At 43.3% G+C, this 27,015-nt stretch overlaps 2 protein-coding genes across 7 annotated transcripts in view; one reads left to right on the top strand and one right to left on the bottom strand.

Annotated features, from left to right (window-relative positions):
- Nucleotides 1-997: 997 nt before the first annotated feature.
- On the bottom strand, nucleotides 998-22,091 carry LOC127045651 (DNA replication licensing factor MCM4). 3 transcript variants are annotated; one of them, XM_050941959.1, is made up of 17 exons: nucleotides 22,032-22,091; nucleotides 21,340-21,438; nucleotides 19,677-19,841; nucleotides 19,008-19,171; nucleotides 18,822-18,920; nucleotides 16,545-16,640; nucleotides 16,364-16,459; nucleotides 14,730-14,868; nucleotides 14,031-14,251; nucleotides 13,263-13,383; nucleotides 11,661-11,920; nucleotides 6,931-7,296; nucleotides 6,343-6,470; nucleotides 5,409-5,616; nucleotides 4,009-4,237; nucleotides 3,459-3,592; nucleotides 998-1,486 (listed from the first exon to the last, which is right to left on the bottom strand). In XM_050941959.1, exons 2-17 carry the CDS (start codon nucleotides 21,407-21,409, stop codon nucleotides 1,394-1,396), a joined length of 2,589 nt encoding a protein of 862 aa, XP_050797916.1. In that variant the 5' UTR covers nucleotides 21,410-21,438; nucleotides 22,032-22,091; the 3' UTR covers nucleotides 998-1,393. The 3 variants fall into 3 exon arrangements, with proteins under 3 accessions (XP_050797916.1, XP_050797917.1, XP_050797915.1); XM_050941960.1 differs by lacking the exon at nucleotides 22,032-22,091 and adding an exon at nucleotides 21,863-21,884; XM_050941958.1 differs by lacking the exon at nucleotides 22,032-22,091 and adding an exon at nucleotides 21,692-21,842.
- A 208-nt stretch (nucleotides 22,092-22,299) lies between these two features.
- PRKDC (protein kinase, DNA-activated, catalytic subunit) overlaps nucleotides 22,300-27,015 on the top strand; it is a 197,150-nt gene continuing 192,434 nt past the window's right edge. For 2 of the 4 annotated variants that reach the window (XM_050941897.1, XM_050941896.1), the window contains exon 1: nucleotides 22,305-22,643. In XM_050941897.1, the coding sequence (XP_050797854.1) occupies nucleotides 22,472-22,643 (172 nt within the window). In that variant the 5' untranslated portion in view covers nucleotides 22,305-22,471. Of the gene's footprint in view, nucleotides 22,644-27,015 lie in introns of all 4 variants that reach the window. The other 2 variants (XR_007772788.1, XM_050941898.1) reach the window with 2 other exon arrangements.

Here is a 27,015-nt window from a genome sequence, read left to right as displayed (position 1 = left end):
ATTCCATTCCTTATGCAGCCTACCACCTTGTTCAGTTTCACTGCTGCTCCACAGAGACCAGACTTTTTCACTGAACTAGCCATAAAGACACCCACAACTTCCTTCTCAGTGGTTAATTTAGAATCTAGTCGCTCGTATTAATATTTCAAATTAGGAGATTCCTTCTAATATACATTCCCAGGCATTTGTCAACATTAACTTTGACTGTCTAGCATAAGTGCTACTTTTGATTAACGGTTGACATTTAAAAGTTCTGGCCTCCTTGCTATTTACCTCCTTTTCAATAACTTAGTACTGAAGAACATTGGAATATCTGCTTAATGTTTTTTTACTGTACTGAATATTGACAAATTCAATACAGTAGGATACAATGATCAGTTTTTAAGGTATTGAACTTTATTCATCTTTAGCTTGTTTTCTGGAGAAACTTTCTGTGATGTTCAAATAGTCTCTTGGTCTCATTTACATGTAGGGAAGCTGTGCATAATCTGAAACAGTGTGAGAACTGACCATGTGCTCTGAGAGCAGATGAGCATAATTCAATAGTAAAGGCCACCTTTCCACATCTATAAAATGTCTGTAATATTAGTGTTATGCCTACATGCTGCATCTTCTGATTTACCTTCCCACCCCAACAAAAAAAAAAAAAGAAAATGACTGGGAAGACATTCTGAGCTGTCCTAATACATTATAAATCTTACAGCAATGTGTGTTTACTGTAGGAAAATGACCTAATATGAAACTTGGACTTCATTGTATCTTGTTATGGTAAAAGTTTTAAGTTGAAAGCAGAAAGACATCTTTGAACAGCAATTTCAAACATTGGTGGGAGGAAGAGAAACAGCAGTAATTGAGGGAAAAGGAAAAATAGTTACTTTGTTCTTTTAAACTGCTAGAAAACAAAATGAAGGCTGTTTGCAGTTGCTGAACACTGGGTTGAAGTGTTCACCAAGATTTAGCTTCACTTTTTGAAACGCATAGAAAGGCAAATAAACTATTATAAAGCCAATGGATTTTAATTTCCAAAAGTCACAAGCATAATATGCACTGATTTAAGTTGCATTGATGTCAAAAAGCAGTGGTTCTAGATGAATTTTGATGGTTGGGCTTTAAAATGCATAAAAATTGTTAGCTTGTTCTAACGAGCACTTTATTGAAAATACACATGGCACTAAAATGTTAGTAACCCATTTTGTTCAAACAAATATTGCTGTGTTTAATTTCAGCTTTTTGCAGTCTATCAATCTAGTTATTTACTGTGCTGATAGTGGTTCACCAACAGGACATCATCTTGAGTTTTGCCACAGTGAATAATATTCTTAAAGGTGATACAGGTCTAAAGGGAAGTACTTGGAAAAAATCAGTAAAACTCTGCTGTTAAGCCAGCATTTCATTACAGCAATCTAACAGTCTTTCCAGTCACAGTCAAGAAGTCATCATCAGCCAAGGCACGAAGCGCTTCTTCGAACATTTCTTTAGTGACAGCCTTAAAGAAAAGAGAAAAGCTTGAGAACATATACAAAAGGCTACATGCTACAAAGCCCCTAAACAAAAACTCCGTGATTCTGCTTGTCTCACAAAACTTCCATGTCAAATTTGCCAGGCCTTAGGTAAAAGTTTTCTTTTTAAGCTGTGAAATTCATCCTGGAATGCAACAGTTAAAGTGGGTTCTTTCTAGCCTGTGCATCCTCAATGGTAATAAGAGATTCTGCGATCATGGCTTATGATTCTGTTGACGTACAAACAAGAATAGACACCTATGGCTGACAAGAATAATCAGCTTATTTTTGTCAGCAAGACAAGTGTGTAAATAATCAAGATCTCTTCTATTCCACAGGTGGAACTTATGTCTATGAAAGAAACACTAATTGAAACCAGAATTAAGCTAGTTAATCAGGAACACTTGATGACCAACTGACTGGCAGGCTAATTTTATGCCTATTCATGTGTCAGGTGGACAGCAAATAAATAGATTCTAAGGCCAGAAGGGACCACTGTAAACACTAATTACCTGTATAACAAATGGCATACATACAATTTCTAGAGCATATCCTTTTAGAAGAACATCCAACCTTGATTTAAAAATTGTCCAACTTCAACTTCCATTAGATCATATTATATCTTTCTCTGATTGAAGAGTCCATACTAAGTATTTATTCTCCATGTAGATACTTAAGACTACAATCAACTTACCCCTTAACCTTCTCTTTGTTAAAATAAACAGACTGAGGGTATGTCTACATCTACAATTTTGCAGCGCTGGTTGTTACAGCTGTATTAGTACAGCTGTATAGGGCCAGCGCTGCAGAGTGGCCACACTTACAGCAACCAGCGCTGCAAATGGTGTTAGATGTGGCCACACTGCAGCGCTGTTGGGCGGCTTCAAGGGGGGTTTGGAGAACGCGAGAGCAAACCACGGGGAAGCAAGTCTCCTTCCCCGCGGTGTGCTCTCGCGTTCCCCGAACCCCCAAGCAAGCAAGTCTCCTTCCCCGCGGTGTGCTCTCGCGTTCCCCAAACCCCCAAGCAAGCAAGTCTCCTTCCCCGCGGTGTGCTCTCGCGTTCCCCAAACCCCCAAGCAAGCAAGTCTCCTTCCCCGCGGTGTGCTCTCGCGTTCCCCAAACCCCCCTGCAAACCGCGGGGAAGGAGACCTGCTTGCACGGAGGGGGTTCGGGGAACGCGAGAGCAAACCGCGGGGAAGGAGACCTGCTTGCACGGAGGGGGTTCGGGGAACGCGAGAGCAAACCGCGGGGAAGCAGGTCTCCTTCCCCGCGGTTTGCTCTCGCGTTCCCCGAACCCCCCTGCAAACCGCGGGGAAGGAGACCCGCTTGGGGGGGGATTCGGAGAACACTGGAGCAGACCGCAGGGAAGAAGACCTGCTTGATTACCAGAGAGGCTTCCTCAGGTATGCTGGGATACCTGCTTATTCCACGGAGGTCAAGAAAAACGCTGGTAAGTGTCTACACTTTATTACCAGCGCTGGATCCTCTACACCCGAGACAAAACGGGAGTACGGCCAGCGCTGCAAACAGGGAGTTGCAGCACTGGTGATGCCCTGCAGATGTGTACACCTCCTAAGTTGCAGCGCTGTAACCCCCTCACCAGCGCTGCAACTTTGTGATGTAGACAAGCCCTGAGCTCTGAGTATCATTTTAAGGCATGTTTTCTAATCCTTTAATCAGTCAAGGGTCTTCTCTGAACCCCCTTTAATTGATCAACATCCTTCTTGAACTGTGGGCACCAGAACTGGACAAGTATTACAACAGCAGTTGCACCAGGGCCAATTACAGAGATAAAATAACCTCTCCACTGTTAGTCAAGATTTCCATTTAGTTTTCCTATTCAACTGAGATACAACTATAATCAGTACTGAGGACCCTGCTGAGTACACAGAAGATCCCCCATGAGATGGAAATTATTTTTCCAAATCGAAGTAGCATACAAAGAAAGCAGAAACTTACTGCGTCAGACTGTGCACGGAGATCATCAAAAAGCTGTTGATATTTTAGAGCTGGTGTTTTACCCTTGGACTGGATAAGCTTCTTCAAGGCTTGAGCCAGCTCCTCCTTACGTTTACGGGCAGTGGCACTTATCCCTTGGAAAAAAAGTACATAAAAGTTACAAAGGATAGAATATTGACAGTCACTGCTGCTTTAAATATGAAAATGCCAACATTAGAAACTGAATTCTTTGTAGCTGAAAGATGACAAACAGTATAGGCTCTTGTATCAACTGTTCACTTTAGGTATTGGACGTGTTTGGGGAAAGTTTAGCAGATTTCAAACAAATTGTTTCAATTAAAAATCAGATTTCATTGTAAAATGAATATACTGACTTTGACATGTCATCCAGGTCTGACATTTATTACCTGGATTGCTTAATATCCAATCTGAAGCATTTACAAATCCACAAACCAATCACTGAGAAGGTATCACCACCAAACTGAAATAGCATATAGTTTGCTCAAGCCAGACCCACTAGATACTAATTTATCCTTATGTGAACACAAACCTGTAGTGAGAATGGATATGTCCACAATGCCGGTTCTTGGATCAGTAGCAGACTGTTTCAGAGCTTCCCGATGGAGGCGTTTTGCTTCTTCAACATCAATTGTTTCAACCTTGTTGGAAAAACGTACTTTAGCATGAGCTTCTGCCAGACGGATCAAAGACTCAAGCTGGCGGGGATATGCAGAAACCATTCCTCTACCGCTGCCAATCTTTCTCATATCCACATAAGCCTGAAGGAAAGTAATTCACAGATGTATTATTTAGGATGCATCCAGACTCCATCCTTCAGAGGATCATCAGCCTGGGAAAAAAATTCCAAATATTGTGTATCCCCTTAAAGATAAATGCCATATACATCTTCACTATTTCCCTTGCCATGACTGACATCTACCACAGCTAGTATGTCTCTCCTCATGCTTGATCCTGTAACAAAGCCATAATAAATTGGGCAGATTATTCCTGAAACCCTACACAGTATCTCTGGGGATCACTGTATTAAATTCGTATGTGTTAAACTCTTCCAGCATAGACTGGGTCATGCTGTGTTTTCCAGAGACTAGGAAACAAAGAAAGGGCTTTGGTATAAGTGGATGAGCACAACTCATGGCCTTCGTTTTGATTAGGAAATGGACATGTCTCCCCTTGGGCAGCGAGCTACCACCTCTTTGTGGAAATGTGGAAGGGAAGTGGGCCCATCAGCCTCCATTTGGAAAATTAATGCCCTTTAGTGGGGATTTAAATCTGTTTATTGTTTCGGTTTTCACTATAATGCTTTTGCCCTGTGGCTAAATGTTTACTTGGAAGAGCTGTGGGGTGACTGGTAAAAATCACTGTTATTGTCGTCAGAGAAAGCAATGCACACGGGCTAGCCCTTAAGTAGATTGGCTTGCTGGGGACATCACAGTGGATGGCAAGGAGCTGTGCAGCCCAGTCAGAAGGGTTCCTATCCAGAGAAAGGTGATGGCTGGAGACCTGACTGGGCATTTCCAGAGTGAATCATGGAGGGGGAAATATAGGTGCAGTTACTGAGACAGTTATCATTAATAGCTAAATCTGGTCTCAAACCACAAAAGAATATATAGAATGCTAAAGCCTATCACTACTACCTATCCAGGAATATCTACACAAAAGCATGAGAAAGTTCCATTTCTCCTGAAATGATGTGATGGCCCTGTAAGAGTACAGGAAACCTGCTCTGGGACAGACAGGTTAGCACAGGATGACTTTCATGCAGGCTGAAAAGGAAGGAGAATAGTCAATACATGAAATCTTTTTAAAATCTATGTTAAGAGCCTAATAATAAAGGAAACTGTGTACACAGTTCTGGTAAATCTTATCCCACAGGAAGGTTCCCCCCCACCCCTTTTTAAATCTTTAAATTTCACATCCACAACTTTTTACCTCAATAAGGGCCTGACTTGCTTCTTCACGGAGTCTAGGATTAACATAGCTCCGAGCGTATGCTATGTAATCCCTCAATATTGCCATGTCCATGTACTCTTCTTCCACCTGCTCTTCACTTTGGTAGTACAGCGCAACCAAGTGGTGAGCAAGACGTCTGTCGTAGGCTTCATCACGAGGGTCCAACATTAGAAAGATCAGATCAAATCTGCATGGAATAAAGATCCAATAGCTAGTGCATAAACTTTTTCCACCACTTACACTAACTTCCAGTTTGGATAGATATACCCAGGTTAGCTCTGAGTTAGTGCTCCAAAAAATGGAAGTGTTGCTGCCCTGGCATGACTGGCAGAACTAACTAGCTGCCCGAGTATGCACTTAAGAGTTTCAGATGAGATCATGCTTGCTTGAAGCACTTATCCTGCCCCACTGCTTGCACTGCTGTGGCTACACTTCTATTTTTAGCACTGCAGCTTGATGACCACTACAGCAGGTATATCTACTTGAGCTGGAAATTACACTCCAGCTCCAGAGTCGACACATGCCCTTAAAACTAAAGGTAAAATACCTGAGATTTTAAAATCCCAGTGCCTGTGCAGTGACACAAAATCTTGAAGCAAGCAGAACAATGGATACAACAAAACCTTAGAGACACTATCAAATGCCATTATTCAATACCAAGCACTATATACTAGAAACTGGTCAGCCGTTTACAGTCCTTTGCTAGAGTATTAGTTAAGAACATTACTTTTCAGGTAAATTTAGAAAAGAAAACTTCAGCTTTCTACATTGCAAATGCCACCTCCAATGAACATGTTTTGGTGCGCGCGAGCACACACACATATAAAAATAAACCATTTATACAGGAAGAGGTAGAAAGTTGTTTTGTGAAAACAAAGCATGCAGCATGGAAATGTAAGTCTAACTGTAATACCTGGATAACAACGTATGAGGAAGTTGGATGTTTTCAATAGTAGTTTTCTTTGGATTCCACTGTGACTCTATAGGGTTAGCAGCTGCTAGGACAGAGGTGCGAGCATTCAGTTGGCAAATAATTCCAGCCTGTCAAAAGGAAACATATTTGAGAACAACCAACCTTTCCTAGTGGAAGGAAGATTCCAGCAGCTATGTTAAGAGTCCCAAGACTCGCTTATTCTAACATGAAAGACTTAAAAGAATTAACTCTTGCTGGGTTCACCAAAAATACTTTATAAAAAGGGTTCTCTAGATCAAGAGAAACAACCTCATTACAAAAGATCGGGTACAAAATGGAACAAGGTTATCTGGAAGGAGTATTACATGCAGTGTGCAGCCATATATGCTAAGTCTGCAACGTGTTGAATGTTATCACTGAAATACAGCTCCAACATCTATACCGTCATTCAACTCTGAGGTTCTAAGTGACCCAATTCTGTCAATAGTCTTATCTCCAATTCCTATGTTACCTTTTCAATTATCTCATCTAACCATCTAACAGATATTAACCTGGGTAGCGTGGTACAATGTTGAGCTAGAGTCTTACCTTGGCAATAGAAAGAGTCTGTTGTTCCATAACTTCATGCAGTACTGATCTTGTACTTTCATTCATTTTATCAAATTCATCAATGCAGCAAATGCCATTGTCACTGAGAACCAGAGCACCTGTCTGCAGAACCAGCTGCCTTGTCTCTGGGTCCTTCATTACATATGCAGTGAGACCAACTGCACTAGAACCCTTCCCAGATGTGTACTGGCCTCTAGGAACCAGGTTATAGACATATTGAAGCAGCTGTGATTTACTAGTGCCAGGATCACCACACAGAAGAATGTTGATCTCAGCACGAAAATTGCCTCTTCCTGTATGACTGAAATCTTTTCTTGATCCCCCGAATAGTTGAAGCAGAATGCCCTATAAAAATAAGATTTTTTCCAACTCAGACATCAAAATTCTTGATAATTACATGAGCCAATCTCTGACTGAGTGAACTGAAATGTCAAATGAAAATTGTCTCAGATCATTAACAGAACACATATAAAGCTGGAGTACTGTTTTCTGTCAAGTATCACTAAAAAGGGTAGTGGAGTTCTATCTTTGAAGCTTCAAAGATTTTCCACGTCGAATCTGCTTAGATTACTTCTTAAATTAAATTGCCATCTCTGCAAAGTCAATTTTGAATTTTCTGGATCTTTTATCAACAAAGACTCTACAGTTGGTATGATGCTGCATAAAAGAGAGATGACCATGTTTACACTAAGGTATCATCACTGATGTATCACCTCCATTGTGCAATTGTGATGAATCTTGTACATATCATGTTAAGGTATCATTGGAAAAGTATGATTACCCTGTTTATATGCATGAATCATCATTGTATATGAAGTTACAAACACACAGCTAAGTTTTGTATCTCAAACCTGTTGTGTTTCTTGGTAACACCCCCAGACAGACTTACATCAAGCCAAGCCAGCCTACTTGATGGCCCATTAAGGAGAATCAGCTCTTCTAGGGACCCCTCCCAAGATTCCTTCAGGCAGCACCTAGGCAATGAATTCCTCATGACTCAGAATTCCTTGTTTGTACTAGTAACTTTCCATGCAGATGTAGGGTTACCATATTTCAAGTGCCCCAAAACAGGACACGGGGGGGTGTTGGAGGAGAGGAGCTGGAAGTACTTGGGAGGGTGAGGAGAATGTTGCTCCCTGTCATGGTGGCTGGAACAGCCCATGATGCAAGGACAACCATCAGTCATGGCCTCCCTGAGGGACTCCCTCCCCAGTGCTAGGAGCCGAGACGTGGGTGGATGGGATCCGGCAGCTGTGGCTGCAAGGGGATCGACCAATCAGCTATGGATGTAGGGGCGGGACCAATCGGGAAGCAGACCAATCGAGGCTCTTTCCGAGCTACAGCATCTGCTCTGCAAAAATCCAGGACATATAGTAAACCTATTTGTGACCCAGAACTCCACATTTGTGCCAGTAACTTTCAGTGCATGTGCGCTGTGGGTATAAATTGCAGACTGTGACATCAGTCTTGGTCTTCATTCCTGCTCCACATATCTGGGCTATGATTTCTAAGAAAGGGAAGCTTTGAATAAAAGGACTGATGACCCTCAGTCCTTTTGGGTGATCCAGAGACTTATTGCGAGCTAACAAATTTAACATCATAGCCAATATCTTGATCTACCAACTCTGAAATCAACTCTAATGTGTAATAGTTCTCAACCAGGGGTCCAGGGCAGGTTTCAGGGGGGCCTCCAAGCAGGGCCAGCATTAGACTCGCTGGGACCCAGGGCAGAACACTGTAGCCCCACCACATGGGGCCCTAGGCTTCAGCCCAGAGTCCTGTCAGCTGGGCTGAAGCCTGAGTAATGTGGCTTTGTGGGAATCCCTGTGGCGTGGGGCCCCGGGCAGCTGCCCTGCTTGTGACCCCCTAACGCCAGCCCTGGCTTTTACATGCAGAAAAGCCGTTATTGTGGCTCAAGTCAGCCACAGAGCTTTTACAGCATGTTAGGGGCCCTCAGAAAGAAAAAGGTTGAGAATCTCTGATATATAAGATTTTAATGGTTTAATAACTCTTCCTTTTTATATTAATAAACCTTTAGTTTTTAGTTACTAAAGGACTGGCTACAAGCATAGATTTTGGGTAAGATCTGACCTATATGTTGACCTGGGGTGTGTGGCTGGTTCTTTGGAACTAGAAAAACTTAAGATGATGCGGTTTTGGTTTAATAACCTTTCATCCCTAAGGCCAGTTGTAGTGACCAGGGGCTGAGGGGCCTAAGGGACTGTTGTGTGGCTCTCTGTGAACTAGTGTAGTAATACAAGAGCTCACTTGTTACTAGCTTGGTGATCTCTAATGATAGAATAAACCATCAGTTTTGGGTCACAGCTGAGTGCGCCAAAATCAGGACAGAGATAACCCAAACCAGGCAGTTTAACATTTGGAACTTACTTAATTTAGTTGATAAGGCACGAGTCAAAATAAAATAGCATGCGCCTGTCCCCCGACCTCCACTAACAGAACAGCAGCAGCTTCCGTCTTATTTCAGGTTTACTATTACATGTTAGCTAGTATATAAAATATTACACTGATTCCCATTGTGGCCCCAGCCATCGAGCAAAAAGGCAAGTTGACAGCACTAATGTGCACAAAATGCAAAATTCCATGGGAAAGGATCTGAATGTATTGCCCTTTTGTTGAAGGTGCAAAACTGGTTACTTTAAACCACCATGGCAGTATGTTACTCTGAATGTCATTCACCGACATGTTTGAGGAAACAATTGCTCTCACAGGTGTAAACTTTCTGTAGCCAGAGGGCTGGTCTACACTGGGAGGTGGAGTGGGGTCTATGTAAGATATGCAATGTCAGCTACGAGAATAGTGTAGCTGAAGTTGATGTATCTTATTTCGACTTACCTCCAGTCCTCACAGCATGGGATCAACGGCTGCGGCTCCCCTGTCGACTCCGATTCCGCCTCTCGCCCTGGTGGAGTTCTGGAGTCGACGGGGAGTACAGCGGGGATCGATTTATCGCATCTAGATGAGATGTCATAAATGGATCCCCGATAGATCGATCGATACGTTAGTGTGGATGTACCCAGAGATGCTAAAGCTTTGAGTGCTATTAACTTTGAAATATTTCTGGACTTGTCCTTAGTACCATTCAACAGCTGATATCAAGAAGAGTCCCTGCTATTTCATGAAGGTCAGCGCCTTAGATTCGCCCTAGCTTTGCATCAAAAAAGTTGCACAAAATCTGGAAAAACAAGTTACAGCCTACTCATTTTAGCCAGGCCTGTATCTCACAAAGCTTTTGACCAAATGTCCCTAAATTTCCACTATAAACTCTACCTTCAATCCCTCTTACAGCATATCAATTTCCATGCACATGGGTTTTAGAGCAACTGAAAAATTAAAAATCAACTCCTTATTGGAGGACTGTATCTAAGGAACCCCTGGACCAAATGACTCCAAACTTGCACTACTAACTGTGGCTCTGGTCCTGACGACACATTAATTTTCAGCACAACTGGACTATGCATATGGATTTTAGAGCACTTTGAGATGGTGGCTCAAACCAGAAGCTTTGCCCAGGAGCAAACCTTTCAAAAAGGAGCTCCCGCAGAATGGAAGAAGAGTGTTACTGAAGTGCAAAACACATGTTCTCAGAAAGCTATTGAGGGCAGAAATTGAATGCATAGTACCTGGACACTGCTTGGGTTCAGTGCGATAGCATGTCACCTGAGCCATCCAGTTACTCTGACATCAGAGTAGCTGCAGAACACTCTGGCTTGTAACAGCTCCATTCCCACTGCACATACACAAGTGACTTGTCTCTAGCTTGTCAGCATGGGCTCAAGCCACATTATAGATCCAATTGTTACCCTGAATAATTTAAAATATTGTGTTTCCCCAAAGGGGCAGTGTGTGCCAGACCCTAGCTGAGATCAATGCCAAATGTGTTATATTCAATAGCAGAAATACCAAACTTAATTTCAGAAGTAATGTCCAAGAGAGGAGGATGCTTAGAGCAGAGAACTGGAAATGTAAGTCCATCCAAAGCAAACTGAATAGCTTTCCATGCAGGTGTCAGTGTAGAATATTTAAAATAAAATGAAGAAATCCTTGAATGGGCACAATTATCTACAACAATACAAGTACTACTGAAAAACAGATGGACTTATTTGGGGCAGCCGATAAAAGGCTACCTATACAAGCATTTCTTTAGCTATCCTAGGGCATAAACACACATACAGAACAGTAAGCTAGTCTCAACCTGAACTATAGTGGTGTTACTGCCCCACTGTAATAATTAAAGATTTTGAGCCCCACTCAACTGACTGTCTATAATGTTTCCCAATGTTTGTTAATTGTGACTGCATTCTCAGTTATCTGGAGCCTGTTGCAGAGCAGATAAATGGCCAAAGAAAAAAGCAGAATTATTGGCTGGCCAGTTTCCTTAAAGCCAGCCAATAGAAGAGTACAGTGAAGCTACAGGCTTCCTTCCCTAGTATCTGAAACCCCTGTCTCATTATCTAAAGGTTTCTGATTCCCGAAGCCCTCTGATAACTGCAACTTACTGTAAATAAAACTCAAAAGTTTATTAGAGATGTACTAAACCCAATTTCAAATTCACAAAGGCCTGTTATTTTTCTGTATTTGAAAGACTCCGTATAGAGTATCATTTTCAAAGAAAGTGTATAGTATAAATGTAAATCTACATTTAAAATATCTTATCAGGTGTTCTGGTAGACTTGTAAAACATTGTTTACCTTTTTGATATCTTCGTGTTCATAAATGCTTGGAGCCAGAGCCAAAGAAAGTCTTTCATAAATGTCTGGTTTTCTGGAGAGCTCTTTCAGCATTTCCACACGTTCCTCTGCAAAGATTTTCTGTTCTGTTTCTTCATCAACACCATGCAAACGTTTTGAATCGGTTTTACGGTAATGAATGACATCAACGTGGGTTTTATAGACTGACTTTACATTGCTCACTCTTGGATTAACTCGAATAGGAACTGCTCTGTAGATACCTTAAAAAAAACAACAACAAAAAAAAACACACCCCCAAACCCACAGAATTACAATGCAGATATGAATTAAAAAATAAGCTCAGCCCAAATGCTGGAGGTTTAAAAAGGCACTTATCTACAGTTTTACTTTTCACTTCAATTTTCAGATTGCTTCTACAGAATTAGCCACATCACAGAGCAGCAATTCTCTAGAAAGTTTTCCGAAAGTTTAAATGCTTTGACCAGGCTATGATCCTCCTGATATAAATGATACTGGTGCTTCTGCCATTTAGGCCCTGATCCTACAAACAGTTAACCACATGTTTACCATTACTACCATGTCCCATGATTTCAGATGGGCTACTCATGGTAGTAAAGTTATGGCCTTAAGGGTTTGCAGGATCATGACCTAAAGTGCATTAGAAAATCCTACCCTTAGAGCCTAACTTTAGCCAGCTCTTATAACAAAAAAAAAATAAAATAAAAGGTCGGCCTGCACATAAGAAGTTGACAATTTTGTTAGTGCACCGAAAGTCTAAATTACTTTTCAGTATTAAAACTGAAGCAATGATTTTATGCTAATAAGAGAAAAATTTATTAAAAACTATTTTAGTCTGATACTGCAAACAGGCACATGTAAATTTAAACATGAGTAGTACTATTTAAGTTCACAGTACTGGTCACATGAGCAAAGTCAGGTACCTGATTAGGTGACTGCAGTATCAAGATCATAATTTTCAGTATTTGGTCTATAGCAGTTTTGTAAAATTTAAATTAGACTAGTGACTTTAAGGAAAGCACTTATAATTAATTCATTATAAATTCTAACCTAATGTTTCAAAAGCATAATTATTAAATTAAATTAGTTTAAAAAAGCCTCAACCCAATTTAAATTGTGTTAATTGAAATAATTTCAACATGCTTCCTTCATCTGTTCAAGAAATCAAAACTTTTAAGTACATGTAAGCTTTTCAAAAGCTGTTTGATGATAAATATGCTTCTTTCCCTTTGAAGTATAGGTTAAGAGCTGTAATCATTAATTTTTAGAAATTGGATAATACAAACATATGGCAAAAATACATATACCCTTCTGTCTACACAGATAGTACCTGTTGGCAGCTGTAGTTACACTATTGCTGATCTAAAGGGGGAAATATGCAGAACTCTAAAGGTATTTTACACCAAAACTAAGATATCACTGTATAAATCAGATGGTATTTCTACTTCACACTTCAGTTTTCAGTCACCAATTATGATGTACTCAATTAATATTCAACAGACACTATTCCAGACTGGACCACTTGGTCTAATGAAAAGAAGGGCACATGCATTGGCCAGATGAAGTTAAGAAACTGAATTTTACCTGTAACATTAACTCTGTCGCCTGGCTGAACCTTATCAACCAGGTCGTTGTGCGCAAACAGCACCACAGTATGAGGCGTCTGGCCAGCCGGCATATCTTCAGGAGACTCCTGCAGTTTGATCTGACAAAACCATATTAAAAGTTAGTTTCTATTGTTTAGAAATAGCAACTCATTTGTAAGAAAGGATCTTACAACTAAACAAGTTGGGCATCTTCAAATGGATACTGTTACATATTAGAGTACACCAAAACACAAAACTTTCAAAGATTTCACAACATGGTGGAATCCCACTACTGAATTAGAATTCCCCATCAGAATTATGTAATTTAGTTGTAGAAATGAGACAATGCATTTAGTGATTACTATCTCACATTGGCAGAAGTGTAACAAGAAAGATTTACAGACAGGGCTAACCTATCCCACGTATGTCCTATGACATTAGAACAATCTCTGTGTGGTAACATTTGTTCTGTAAGTGAACACTAATTGGTCTGACTAACTTTTGGCATGAAAAAAACCACTTACCTCCCCTTTCAAATGGAGGATAGATAATCCTTCAATTTCTTTTCCCCCCTCTAAATATTAAGTATAATTGCAACCCTATATTGCTTCATATGCTTAAAGAGCTGTGAATCATTCTGAAGTGCAATATAGTAAGTCCTAAGAAAGACACATTTTAATATGGCTAAGTTACTCTTTAAAGAAAAAGGCAACTATTAAGCAAGCAAAACTTTTCCATTTTACAATACCAAAACAAAGCAACATACCATCTGTTTGTCTGAAAACATAGAGCGATTGTGAATCAATGCCATGCTGTGTGTTGTGCTACAGTTCTTGCACGCTGATGGTTCAGCAATCCGGCCACGGTCAATTTCTACTCTTGTGGTGAAGGCACAAACCTGGCACTTGAAGAATGCTTCTTGCATCTCAGGAATCAACTGGGAGCTTCTGATCACCATACCACTGATGGTGATAAGTTGGTCAATGTCTACAACATAGAAAGAGATAAATGGGATTTGATCATGCTTTTCATTTGCCTGTCTCAAAAGTCCACCCTAGATTTTATTTTTGCAACTAAATGTGCATTTACAGTCCCCACACATGAAGTAGAGAATATTCTATCTGAGAGACAAAGAAAATAAAATGTATGAATAAAAATAAGCCAGTTACATCAGAATTTTGACACAAGGGATATAAACCCTTATGTTTCCAGATATAAATCAGTCATTTACCAACAGAGGTTAGGAAAAAACCTCCTTTGTGGGCAGGTTATTCAAGACTTGTCCATTATAGTTTTTCACACTTTCCTCTGCAACACATGTAGTGACTATGAAAGTCTGAAAATACTAATCTAGATGGACCCCAAATCTGATCTTTTAATTTTTTAATCTGTATTTTCCTAGTTGTTGAACAAATTTCATACATCCTCAAGTTTCTTTTTACACACTGCAATCAAAACATCTTGCCTTCAGGGTTCAGGCTCCTCATATTCCTGGTCTTCAATGCATTATATGGTCTGACTTGAATCTGGTGTTCTAATATTGAGTCAGGGTAACGATCAAAAAAGATCTCATTAGCAGCCATGTCAAATGTTGGGATAACTTCCTGTTTAAAAGGAACAGATGCATGTGTAAGAAAGCCTGGCATTAAGTAGTTAACACTTTTTACCCCAAAAATGTTCAACTTTGTGACCCCATTTGGTGTTAGGAGACAGGAAATGACCACAGTTGTGTGGCATTCCCTCACAGAGGAGGAATTGCCAGTTGGCTGTTTAAATGAGCTTTTTGTCCCCTTTGTACTGCAGAAGCAGTGCACACTTTATCTGGTCTTGGAACTCTTAGCTGTAGTGCAATTTCCCTACCTTTGTGGGTTTAGATAGAATCTTTGAGGATACCCTATATCACTTTAAAAGTCAATAAGGAGTCAAGTTACAAATACAAAATGAAATGTGTAACATATATGTGGAAAAGGACAGCAAAAAAGGGGACATGAAGAGTATGCCACATATACAATTATTATAATGAACCATATGTATTGCATTACCATGTGACAATTTCACTAAATACAGACTGTGACTTTTAGTCATCTTCCTTAATATTTAGCATTAATATACAATGCACACACTAGGCTAAAAAAAATCACTAGCCTTTGGAGAGTAAGGCTCCTTATTTAACAAAGATTAGAATCTAAACTTTCCTCTCAAGAAGTAGGTTGCTAGCTCTTATGGTTGCAAAGACAAGGATACGGTGAAATGTCAGAATGTGCAGAAAGCTCCATTGTTCTGCTGCTCAGAGCAGTAACTTTCTCAGGCTACAACAAAGTGAAAACTGGCAGCAAACTTCTCTTCAGAATCCTGTGGGTAGCAGTAAAACTGAGCCACAGTTTCATTCTATTGCTACATAGGAAAGGTGTGAGCAGCAGCAGAATCAGATTCTGGAGCTATTCGCTGGGAGAGGAGGAACTCAAAAGAAAGGCAAGGAAAAGAATTTCAAAGGCAGCCCCATGGTTGCAGCTGTAGCTAGGTATAGAACAGATTTAAGACAGTCACAGAAAGACTGATAAAGATCCAGTGACCATTACTTTGTCATGCTGTGATTCAGCCTTGAACCTTATTGTCTTTTGAAGCTGCCTGCTTCCTTCACACACCTACATGGCAGAGAGAAAAACTGGATCACTGAGCAGGATCCATGGACTACAAACTGGCAGGAATTCCAGCACAATCCCTTTTGTGAACAAATTTGGTGAGTGGAATGGGGAGTTTTTTCTGAGCTTCTCACAGCAATTTGCCTTTGGAGAACAGCAACAACTCTCCCCCTGAGCTCTCTTGTATCTGTCTGTGGCTATGAAGTGTCTGATAAATATTTTAAGACCTTTAAACAATAAAATATATTTTATGCAGAAGTCTGTAAACACAAATGTTATATTGTCTTTCTAGATATTTACACAAGTGCTTAAGCACTGGGGTATGTAGTGATAAATACTGTTCCCTCATTGAGCGATAATCTTAAACAGTTACATACTAATTTATTTTTAAGTAATGCAGTTTAAAAAAAAATAGAACTCAACTGGAAGAAAGCCTTTAAAAAAGGCCGGATGTTACCTGTGGATAGCAGATCAGCTGTCTGTATAGATTTGTGTCAAATGATCTTAGATGGTCACAGTTTACATTCAGAAATGGTTCCCCAACCATATTGATCTGCAAGATGTTTAAAAACGCCACATTAAAGAACCAGCATTTAAGTCTGAAAAACAAGTTAGTTTTAGCTGTATTACTGTAGTACCTCCTCAAGTCGCTGCATATAGAGTGGTTCATTAAGATCCAAGCCAACGTTCTCTTCCTCTTTAGCCAATGGATCAATAAAGCGCTGAAGAAATCTCTGAATATTGAGAATAAAATAAAAAAAGTTATATTTAGGAGTGCCCAAATATATTTAGGAGGGACAGAGCTGTGATTTCACTGCTACACCATTCCTACACAAATTTCACACTGTAAAGCATACCAATTACTTCGAAAAAGCCTTATCAAGCTATTATCCCTTTTTATTGAACTAATTTTTTTATAATTTTATAAATACAAGTTAAAAGAACACTTTTGGGAACAGGATAACACGCTAAACATATTACTACTAAAAAAAGTATCTGAAATTTTACTGAGGATTTTAACGTCTATTACACCCTAATGCCTACAAACAAACCTTACTCCTGGACCAAAATAGTAAGCTCCGTATAAACAGAATAAAAAGAGCTTTCCCAAAAAGCTTACCATACAAGTATAAGACAAGAGACAACAGATGGATACAGACAGGGACATAAAAAGAAAGAAGGAAACGGTGTTGATCAGTATGACAGGCAGTGGTCTCAGCACACCAGCAGCCTAGCTGTTGTAAAGGCTTTTGTAGGCATCACAGAAAAGGAGAGCGTTAAGAAGAGCTTTAGAGGAGGAGAATAAGGTAGCTTTATAGATATTTACAGGGAACTCTTCCTATGTGTAAGGGGCAGCATGGGAAAACACACAAAGGTGCTCATTTGAAAATTTAACAAATGGACGATAGAAGCAGTCCAACTGGAAAAGAAAGAAGACTTCCCAATAGTTAATGAGAGTTGATGGTTAAGGTGGGAATCGGCCATGACAGAGCTTGAAAGTGAAGCCCAAGTAGCTTATGTTCAATGTAGCTGAGAAGGGGGAGCCAATGAAGAGATGGAAAGAGAGGAGTGATCTGCTCAAAACAACATATCAGGAAAATATTTGTGGCAACATTCTGAACTGGCCTGAGCGGGGTAAGGTTTCATTTGTTAAGGCCAGAGAAAAGGGTATTGCAGTAATCAAGACACAAGAGGAGAGTTTTAGCCAAGGTCTACACTACAGACCTATACTGATATAACTGCATTGCTCAGGGGTGTGAAAAATTCACACCCGAGAGACACAGTTACACCAATCTAATCCCCTGTGTAGACAACGCTATGTCGATAGAAGAGCTTCTCCCACCAACATAGCTACTGCCTCTCAGGGAGGTGGATTAACCATGCTCCCAGGAGAAGCTCTCCCATCGGTACAGGAGCACCTATACAGCATTTTAAGTGTAGATTAGGGTGACCACATAGCAAATGTGAAAAATCAGGACAGGTGTGTGTGGGTAATAGGAGCCTATATAAGAAAAAGACCCAAAATCAGGACTGTCCCTATAAAATTGGGACATCTGGTCACCCTAGTGTAGACCTGCCCTTAGATGGACAGACGGAGAAGACTGTATCTTAGAAGGGTTATGCAGGTTATGTTTTCTACATGATCAAGAAACAGGGTAGCTGGGAGAATTTGAGGGGAAGATTAAAAGCTGTGTTTTAGATATGTTGAGTTTGAACTCACAGCTAGACATCTATGAGAAAATGTCAGAGAGACAGGCTGCAGTTTTAGGTTAACACAAAGGCAGGCCTGAAGTAGAGAGGTACAGTTGAGTTTTCTACACAGAGCGGATAGCTGAATTTGTGTTTGCAGATAGAGATTACCCAGAGATAAAATGGAAAAGGAAAAGAGAAGGGAACTCAGGACAGAACCATTTGGAACTCCCACAGAATGCTGAAGGGTGGAGGAGGAGGATCCTTTAAAGGACATGCTGAGGAAGTGATTAAAGAGGTAGAAGGAGAACAGGCAAAGGAGAGAAGCCATGGAAGCCAAAGGAGGATGAGACTTCAAGAAGAGCATGGCTGAGTGTGCTGAAGGCAGCTGACAGGTCAAGAAAAATGAGGATAGAGTTCTGGTTGAGCTTTAGCTAGTAAATGGTGATTAGAGAGTCTGGGAAGCGAAGTTTCATTGTAGCCCAAGGGATGGAATCCAAATTGATGAACTCTATGGTGGAATTAGAGGAAAGAAACTCCAGACAACGATTTTACTTTTCCTCCTCTTAAGAGCACGGTATGAAAACATCAGTGTTCTTCAGACACCCTGGATTGATCCTAAACATAACTCGATTCTGATATTTGCTAGAATCAAATACTGCACATAGAGAATATACAGATAAGCTTTTTGTGAAAGAAATAGAGGTATCCACACGTTCACCTACTTGGAACTTTTCTTTGCATGAAGCTACGTTAACATCTGTTCCCCAGATCACAAGCTTTTGTCCAAGAGATTGTTCACTTGCCAATGCATCCTTTGCTGGCTGTGGGAAGGGAAAAGCCATTAGTATGGATAATATAAATACATTTTAGAAAAAGAATTACCAGCAAAATCTGAAACATCTACCTACCCCATCAGAATGCAAGTCCACCTGTCTGGCTTTGCGGGCAGATCCAAGATCTGGCCGCTGCCTAACTGGAGTTCCTCGCACACCACTCCTTGGAGTACCCTCCACTCTAGAGCTGGGAGTGCCATAGGTCAGAGGTGAACTAATATCAAAATCCAGTGGAATTGCTACAAAGAAAATGTTTAATTATACTTCAAAATATTAATGAATACACTTTGCCCTAATGAAGTAAATAAGTTAGTGTTAGTCAGTGTGATGGCAGGCTAGCAAAGTTTGTAAATCTTGTTAATTTTATAGCTGTATTTTACAAGGCTGTACTAGTCATAGAATGTACTGTATGGATTAAAATTTATATTTTTCCAAGCCAGAAGGAACACACTTTGCTAAAATAGTTTATTTTAAACCTCAACAATATTTTAAAACACTGTAGAGCTTAACAACAAGCTCACACTAAGGCCTATTGGGTGTATGTTTTGTACGCTAAAAACAATTAATTAAATTAAAAGCGAGCCACCAACTAACCTGTAATTGAAAACAATCCTGTTAATTCAAAAAGGTCCTTTTTTGTTTTTAAATTGACAGCTATGTAAAAGCCTACATTAAATCTTTCCAGATAGGCCATTTAATAGCCAATGGTACACAGATATCAGCATTTTGCTCCTACAAGCATACCCGATTCCCGAAACTGTGGTGGACTGGAAAACAGAACATCTTGAGCATTTGGGCTTTGCATGTCAACTGCTGGAGAAGTTGGCATTGGCTGTAGATCTCCTGTAGATGTAGAGTCATCTGTTCGACGTTTCTGTGAAGGAGGAGACTGAGCATCTTCAGTGCGTGCTGCAAGAAGATGAAAGTAGCAATTTCAAATGTTAGCTGCAACATTCTACACAGATTAATGTTAAAAGACCAAAAACACAAAATAGATCATATGATAGAATAGCAAAGAACTTGGCTGATATAAAATTAAAAAGCAAAGTGCAATATTTTGCTGAAATGAAAATGAAGAATGTTTGTGAGATTCCAAAAGTGGAAAATAGCTTAAAACAATTTAAAATTAATACTGCAATTATCTTCCTAAATGCCTAAGAAATCAGAGCTGCTACTACTAGTGCTATGAAAACGTAGCTCATATAGTGCATTTCATCAGTAGACTCCTTTGTAAAGTGCTCTGAGAGCAATATCATTATCACTATTTTCCAGCTGGTGAAACAAAGGCAAAGAGAGGCGGAAGCAACCTACATAGCAATGAGTATCAAAGCTTTTCAAGTTCAGTGATAAGTTTCATGCATCATATTTGTAACACTTGTAAACTTACCTTTGTTTCCTTTTTAAAAAGCATCCTGTTGCACTAATGCATTGTTGAAGACTAAGGCCAGGTCCATATAACAAAGTTTTGTCAACAGAGCTATGCCGGTGACGGATGAGAAAAAAACATAGCCCCAGCCTCGACACAGCCACGCCAGCCAAAACCCACAGTTGTAGCAACAGCTTTGCTAACAGAAGAGTGTCACTCAAATGGGAAAGACTGCCCCACAGTGAGCAGAGCTTACTACTGACATTACCTATGCTGATAGAAGCACTGTTCTTCCCTTATAGTTGTGCTGGAAAAAAACTTTGCAGTGCAGACAAGGCCTTACAGAAAAAACAAGTTTAGCCCAGAGACTAACAAAGTTAGTCTGCTTAGGTTGCAAAGAATCCTGTGGCACCTTATAGACTAACAGATGTTTTGGAGCATGAGCTTACGTGGGTGAATACCCACTTCGTCAGATGCATATAGAAATTTCCAGGGGTAGGTATATATAAGTTGTCATGCTCCTCTGAAGAGTCGCATGTCCAGATTTTTAAATTCCTGCTTTAATGACAAAAAGCTGCTTTTACTGTTCTTCTTAAGGCATTAGCCCTGCAAAGACAGGTGTGAGTGAGCTAGACTCCATCTGTTCTTAGGCATCATCTTAGGCCTAGGCTACACTTAAAATGTAAGTGGACCTAGTTACTCCAATCAGGGATGTGAAATAGCCACACTCCTGAGATGCTGCTAGATGGGCAGCTACTGTCACTTGGGGAGGTGGAGTTCCTACTACCCCAGAAAACCCCTAACTTACTCAGGGCAGGCGGTGCTCATGCTATGGCGGCAGCAGCAGCTAAGCCAGTACTGTATGTTCTCCGCACTATGAATGTACCTTTAAGGACCGAACAGAGAACGAGGGGCTGCACACGTCCCCCACCCCAGGCATTGCTCAGCCTGCCCATGCCTTCCCGGCTACTGAGTTTGCAGGCCCCCCCACCCCATCCCATCCCGACACACCCGCACCCGACAAGGAAAAGTTGCACTTACGAGTCTGGGGGTTGCTGCTCCGCCCGCGCTTGCTGCCGCGGCGGCTCGGTGTGGAGGCCGGCGAGGACATGACGCTACTTCCCCGGCTGCTGCTACTTCCTGCGGAGGCGGAGAGAGAAACTGAGGCAGAGCAGAGCGACCTCACCCTCCCGGCCCGGAGCCCGCCCCGAGCCCCCTCTCCTGCAAGCCCACCGGCCCCGCACCGGGAGCGGAGAGCGCTGCTCTGCGCCGCGCCCCCGGCACCTGCTCCGAGCCGGGCCCTGAGACCAACACGTTCCTGGGAATTAAGGCACGACACGGAGCCGCCGCGCCGCCCCCCTCAGCACCGCGAGCTCGCCCCAGAGGGACGCACCCGCCACTCGATCCCCTTCGCGCGCAGATATTCGTGTGTGGGAGAGGGGGGCGGCGGCGTCTCGCGCTCTTACCCCACTTTTCTTCCGGAAGCACCTTCGGCCAGCCCCTGAACCCCGAGAAAATTGCGCGCCAAACGGGTCACGTGGGCGGGCTCGCCCGGATTTCCTACCAATAGCCGTACGGCAGAGCCCAACTCAGCCCAGAAAGGGGGACGGAATCACTCATCTAAGTTCCGGGTACGGACGATCGACCCCTAGCGGCTCTGTGAGCCTCTCTGTAGGGACAGAGCAAAGTCTGACAGGAGCTCGATTCTCCCACAATACAGGGGATTCACCCACATAGAGCCTAGATCAGAGTCATAGGCAGGGTTCCTCCTGGTGAGACATGGTATCGCCCATACTTGACCAGGTTTCGCGGCTCAGCTATTGAAAGCAGCTCGATGACGGTTGGAGACTAAGACGATCCATTGCCATCGTGGGGGGAGCTTGTATTAATCTGCGGAAGCGTTCCTGTGTCTCGGACAGGAGGCGGGGCAACGGACACCCCCGCGACCGCAATGGTTTAGTCCAACCTCTCCTGTCTCAGACCGAACCAATCAAGCTCGCTCCCGTGCGGGGCCGGGTTACTTGGCTCTGCCTGGGCAAGTGCAGTCACCCAGGCACGTGCGTCTGTGCGATTGATTCCGCCCAACGAAACTCCTGTCTGGGGACGGTCCAACGTTCCCTCTGCCCCGCCAGCGGAATTGGTTTGGTTGGTTGTGCCCGGCGCCGCGCGCGGTATGGCTGCGGCTCTGCCCGTGGGCGGCGGCGGCGGTGGCATTCAGGGCTCTCTGCACCTGCTCTCCTGCGCGCTGCAGGACCCGGACCCCGGCACTGCCGCCCTGCGCGGCTACCACCTCATCCGCAGCGTGGGGGAGGCGTGCGTGACCAGCACCGGGGACGGCGCCCGCGGTGCGTGTGACCTGCGCGGCGGTAACGAGCGGGCCCCTGGGCGGGGCTGCCCCGGGCCCTGGCATGCTGGGACGGGGCTCGCTCAGCCTATGCTTGGAAGGGCTGTCAGGCGCCCGGCCGGCGGGTCAGGGGAACCCATCCCCACGGCTGACCCCCTTGGGGAAAGGGGGGTCATGGCAGTGAGCCCCACTCGTTCCTTGGTCACTGTGGCCTGCGCCCGTCCTATCGCAGCAGGGCCCTGCAGAGGCGTTTTGGGGGGCCCATGTGGACTGGAGAAGTGGGTCCCGGTGGCCTGTCATGGAGACAGGGAACCCCGTCCCCACTCCTTGTGTCGTCCTCACCCAGTTAGCCTGCAAAACGCTCTCCAGAGCGCCAGCGGCCCAAACCTGACCCTCCGCTCTCAGTAGCCCAAGGGGAGCCTTGTCCGGGGAGCTTCCTGTGTTAAACAGGGAGAGACTAGGTGGGTGAGGGGATGATACTTTTTGTGGGGGAGAGACACAAGCTTATCGGTCCTGACTGCACAGTGCTGCACACTCTGCATCCAGCTGCTCCGCCAGCATCAGCTCACTGATGTGAGGGATACTGAATGGGAGCGAGCTGCTACACTGCGGGTACCAGGAACTCCCCCATCACCAGGCCAGTTGATGAGGGTTTTGGGTTACCATACCCTCTCTGGAGCCAGCTGAGCAGGGTCACGTGTGGTGTGGTTTGCTGTGCCAAAGCTGACCATGCCTGGGGCATCTATTGCAGCCCACTGTACATTTGGTGCTGTGAAGCATACTGCACGCATACTTGCTGGATGGCTCCTCTTTTTCTCTTGAGCTCCACTGTCTTTGCAAACTGAACACTGATCACTCAGAAGTCATTGACTAGCTTTAGATAGCTCTGTGATTTTTGTTGTTGTTTTACAAACCTTGTCTTCCTTGTTATGACAATATACTATATAAGACAGTTTAAAACTATTCAGTGCAGCCCTACCAGCCACCGTTCTAACTATGTGGAATGCTAACCATAGCCTGGAGAGTCCCACCTTACTGGGTCAGGGGGCTCCTATCCTGTTGAACCCTAGCCCCAGGAGCTCTATGCTGTTAATCCTAGATCAAGGAGCTGTACCTTTTTGAACCCTAATTCTAGCCTGGAGACCCTGTACCCTATTGAACACTAGCACTGAATTGGGGGATGCTTGCAGCCCTACCCTAATGACCCTTAACTCTAGTGCTGGGAGCCCTAACCTTTTAAACCCTAGCCCAGGGAGCCCTAGCCTCTTGAAACCTATCTTTATCCCAGGAAACTCTGCCCTTTTGATCCCAACCGTATCCCATGGAACCGTTGCAATTGCAGCCGTAGCCTGGGAATCCCTAGCCTATTGAATCTTAACTCTAGCTTAGGGAACCCTAGTCTACTGAACCTTAACACTATTCTGGAGAGCCCTATGCTATTGAACCCTAATCCTATACCAGGTAGCCCTAGCAGCAGCTGTCATGCCCCTACCCTGGGGAGCCCCAGGCTATTAAATCCTAATACTATCCTAGAAAGGCCTGGCAGCCACACACCTGTCCCTACCCTGTAGACTCCTGGCTCAGGGTTTTTCAAAGAGTCACAATAGGCTTAAGACTCCCTTTTGGGTCATGACCTCTAGTTTGAGAAATGCTGGCCATGCTCATTGAATCCTAACCGTAGCTGTTGTATCCTAACCCTAACTCAGAGAGCCCTATCCTCTTGAACCTTAAGCGTACCCTCTTAAACCCTTACCCCAGGAAGCCCAAACTTGAGCCATAGACCGAGCTAGTTGAACCCTAACCTGGGATACCTGACCCTATTGAACACTAACTCTTGCATGGGGAGCCCTTGCAGCCCCAGCCCTATCCCTATTCAGCTGGAGCTGTTCAGAGTGGAGCTCTGGTAAGTATTTTCAAACCCATGGGGCAGAAGCCCTGAGCCCTGGAGCCTCATGTGGGGCAGAAGCCCCGGGGAGTCAGGAGATATTCTGTGAGAATTTAAGTCCTGCCTACCTTGGTGAGCCCTAGCCTAACCGTAGACCTGGTAGCCATACTTTTCTGAAATGTAACTCTGTCTTGGGAAGCGCTAGCTTATTTAACTGTTGCCCCAGGAGACATTCCATTTTTATCTTTAACCCTATCTCAGGGAGCCCTAACCTAGTTTAACCCTAACCCAGGGAGTCCTACCCTACTGAACCCTAACCCTGGACAATCAAGTATTAGCAGCCCCAGTCATGTACTGCCCTGTGGAGCCCATCCCTATTAAATCCTAACCCTAGCCTGGGAAGCCCCTGCAGCTTGAGATGTGTCCCTACACTAGGGATCCCTAGCCTATTAAACCCTGTCTCTGCCCTGCGGATCCCTAGCCTAGTGAAGCTGAACCCTTCCCTGCAGCTTCACTCCTATCCCTACCCTGGGGTGCCCTACCCCACTGAACCCTAACCCTACTCTAGGGATTCCTACCCTACTGAACCCTCACCTTAGCCTGAAGAGCCCTGCCCTATTGAAACCTAACTATGTCTTAGATATTTCTAGCCTTTGATCCCTGAACCTAGCCCAGGGAGCTGTGCTCTATTGAACACTAACCCCAGCCCCTCTAGCCCTAGCCTGTTAAACCCTGAACCTCTCATGGGGTGCCCTACTCTATTGAACCCTCACCCTAGCTCAGGGAGCTGTAACACAATTAACCTTAACCCTGGGAGCTCTAGCCTACTGAACCCTCACTCTAGCCCAGAAGCTTTTGCAGCTGGATCCGGTCCGTGGGCTGTAGTTTGCCCACCCCAGCTATAGAGGAAACCTTCCAGAAGTGCGCCAAGTGTAATCAAAGCAGTGATGTCTGCCTGAGTATGTAGACAGCTTAAAACTGACTCAAAGGGATGAACACCATTCATCTGCTTGGAATGTCAACTTTAAACTGAAAACTCATAGACTCATAGGTCAGAAGGGACCAATATGATCATCTAGTCTGACCTCCTGCACAAGGCAGGCCACAGAACCCCACCCATCCAATTTTATAACAACCCCTAACCCAGGACTGAGTTATTGAAATCCTCAAAATTGGTTTGAAGACCTCAAGCTGCAGAGAATCCACCAGCAAGCGACCCGTGCCCCACGCTGCAGGGGAAGGCGAAAAACCTCCAGGGCCCCTGCCAATCCGCCCTGGAGGAAAATTCCTTCCCGACCCCAAATATGACGATCAGCTAAACCCTGAGCATGTGGGCAAGACTCACCAGCCAGCACCCAAGAAGGAATTCTCTGCAGTAAATCAGTTCCCATCCCATCCAACATCTCCCCGCAGACCATTGAGCAGACCTATCTGGTGGTAATCCAAGATCAATTGCCCAAATTGACGATCCTATCATAACATCCCCTCCATATACTTATCAAGCTTTGTCTTAAACCCAGAAAAGTTTTTTGCCCCTACTACTTCCCTCGGAAGGCTGTTCCAGAACTTCACTCCCCTAATGGTTAGAAACCTTCGTCTAATTTCAAGTCTAAACTTCCTAATATCCAGTTTATACCCATTCGTCCTCGTGCCTACATTAGTACTAAACTTAAATAATTCCTCTCCCTCCCTAACGTTAACCCCCCTGATATATTTATATAGAGCAAGCATATCCCCCCGCAGCCTTCTTTTGGCCAGGCTAAACAAGCCAAGCTCTTTGAGTCTCCTTTCATAAGGCAGTTTTTCCATTCCTCGGATCATCCTAGTAGCCCGTCTCTGAACCTGTTCCAGTTTGAATTCATCCTTCTTGAACATGGGACACCAGAACTGCACACAGTATTCCAGATGGGGTCTCACCAACACCTTATATAACGGTACTAACACCTCCTTATCCTTGCTGGAAATACCCCGCCTGATGCATCCCAAAATCGCATTTGCTTTTTTAACAGCCGTATCACATTGGCGACTCATAGTCATCCTGCTATCAACCAATACCCCAAGGTCCTTCTCCTCCTCCGTCGCTTCCAACTGATGCGCCCCCAACGTATATCTAAAATTCTTATTATTAATTCCTAAGTGCATGACCTTGCACTTTTCACTATTGTATTTCATCCTATTTCTATTACTCCAGATTACAAGGTGGTTCAGATCTTCCTGAATAGTATCCCTGTCCTTCTCCGTGTTAGCAATACCCCCCAGCTTTGTGTCATCCGCAAACTTTATTAGCACATTCCCACTCTTTGTGCCAAGGTCAGTAATAAAAAGGTTAAATAAGATCGGTCCCAAAACCGATCCTTGAGGGACTCCACTAGTGACCTCCTTCCAGCCTGACAGTTCACCTTTCAATACGACCCGCTGGAGTCTCCCCTTTAACCAGTTCCTTATCCACCTTTCAACTTTCATATTCATCCCCATCTTTTCCAATTTA

This window comes from Gopherus flavomarginatus, chromosome 2 (genome assembly GCF_025201925.1).
Source record: "Gopherus flavomarginatus isolate rGopFla2 chromosome 2, rGopFla2.mat.asm, whole genome shotgun sequence".
Classification (NCBI taxonomy): domain Eukaryota; kingdom Metazoa; phylum Chordata; order Testudines; family Testudinidae; genus Gopherus; species Gopherus flavomarginatus.
Note: the sequence above shows the minus strand (reverse complement) of the source record. Positions and strands in the feature narration are given on the sequence as shown.

Coding starts and splice junctions, on each gene's coding strand:
- LOC127045651 (XM_050941959.1), bottom strand. CDS start 21,409: ATGTCCTCGCCGGCCTCCACACCGAGCCGCCGCGGCAGCAAGCGCGGG. Junction 16,641..18,821: donor CATGCAAAGAAAAGTTCCAA/GTAGGTGAACGT, acceptor CTCAATATTCAG/AGATTTCTTCAGCGCTTTAT. Junction 13,384..14,030: donor TGTTTTCAGACAAACAGATG/GTATGTTGCTTT, acceptor TGGTTTTGTCAG/ATCAAACTGCAGGAGTCTCC.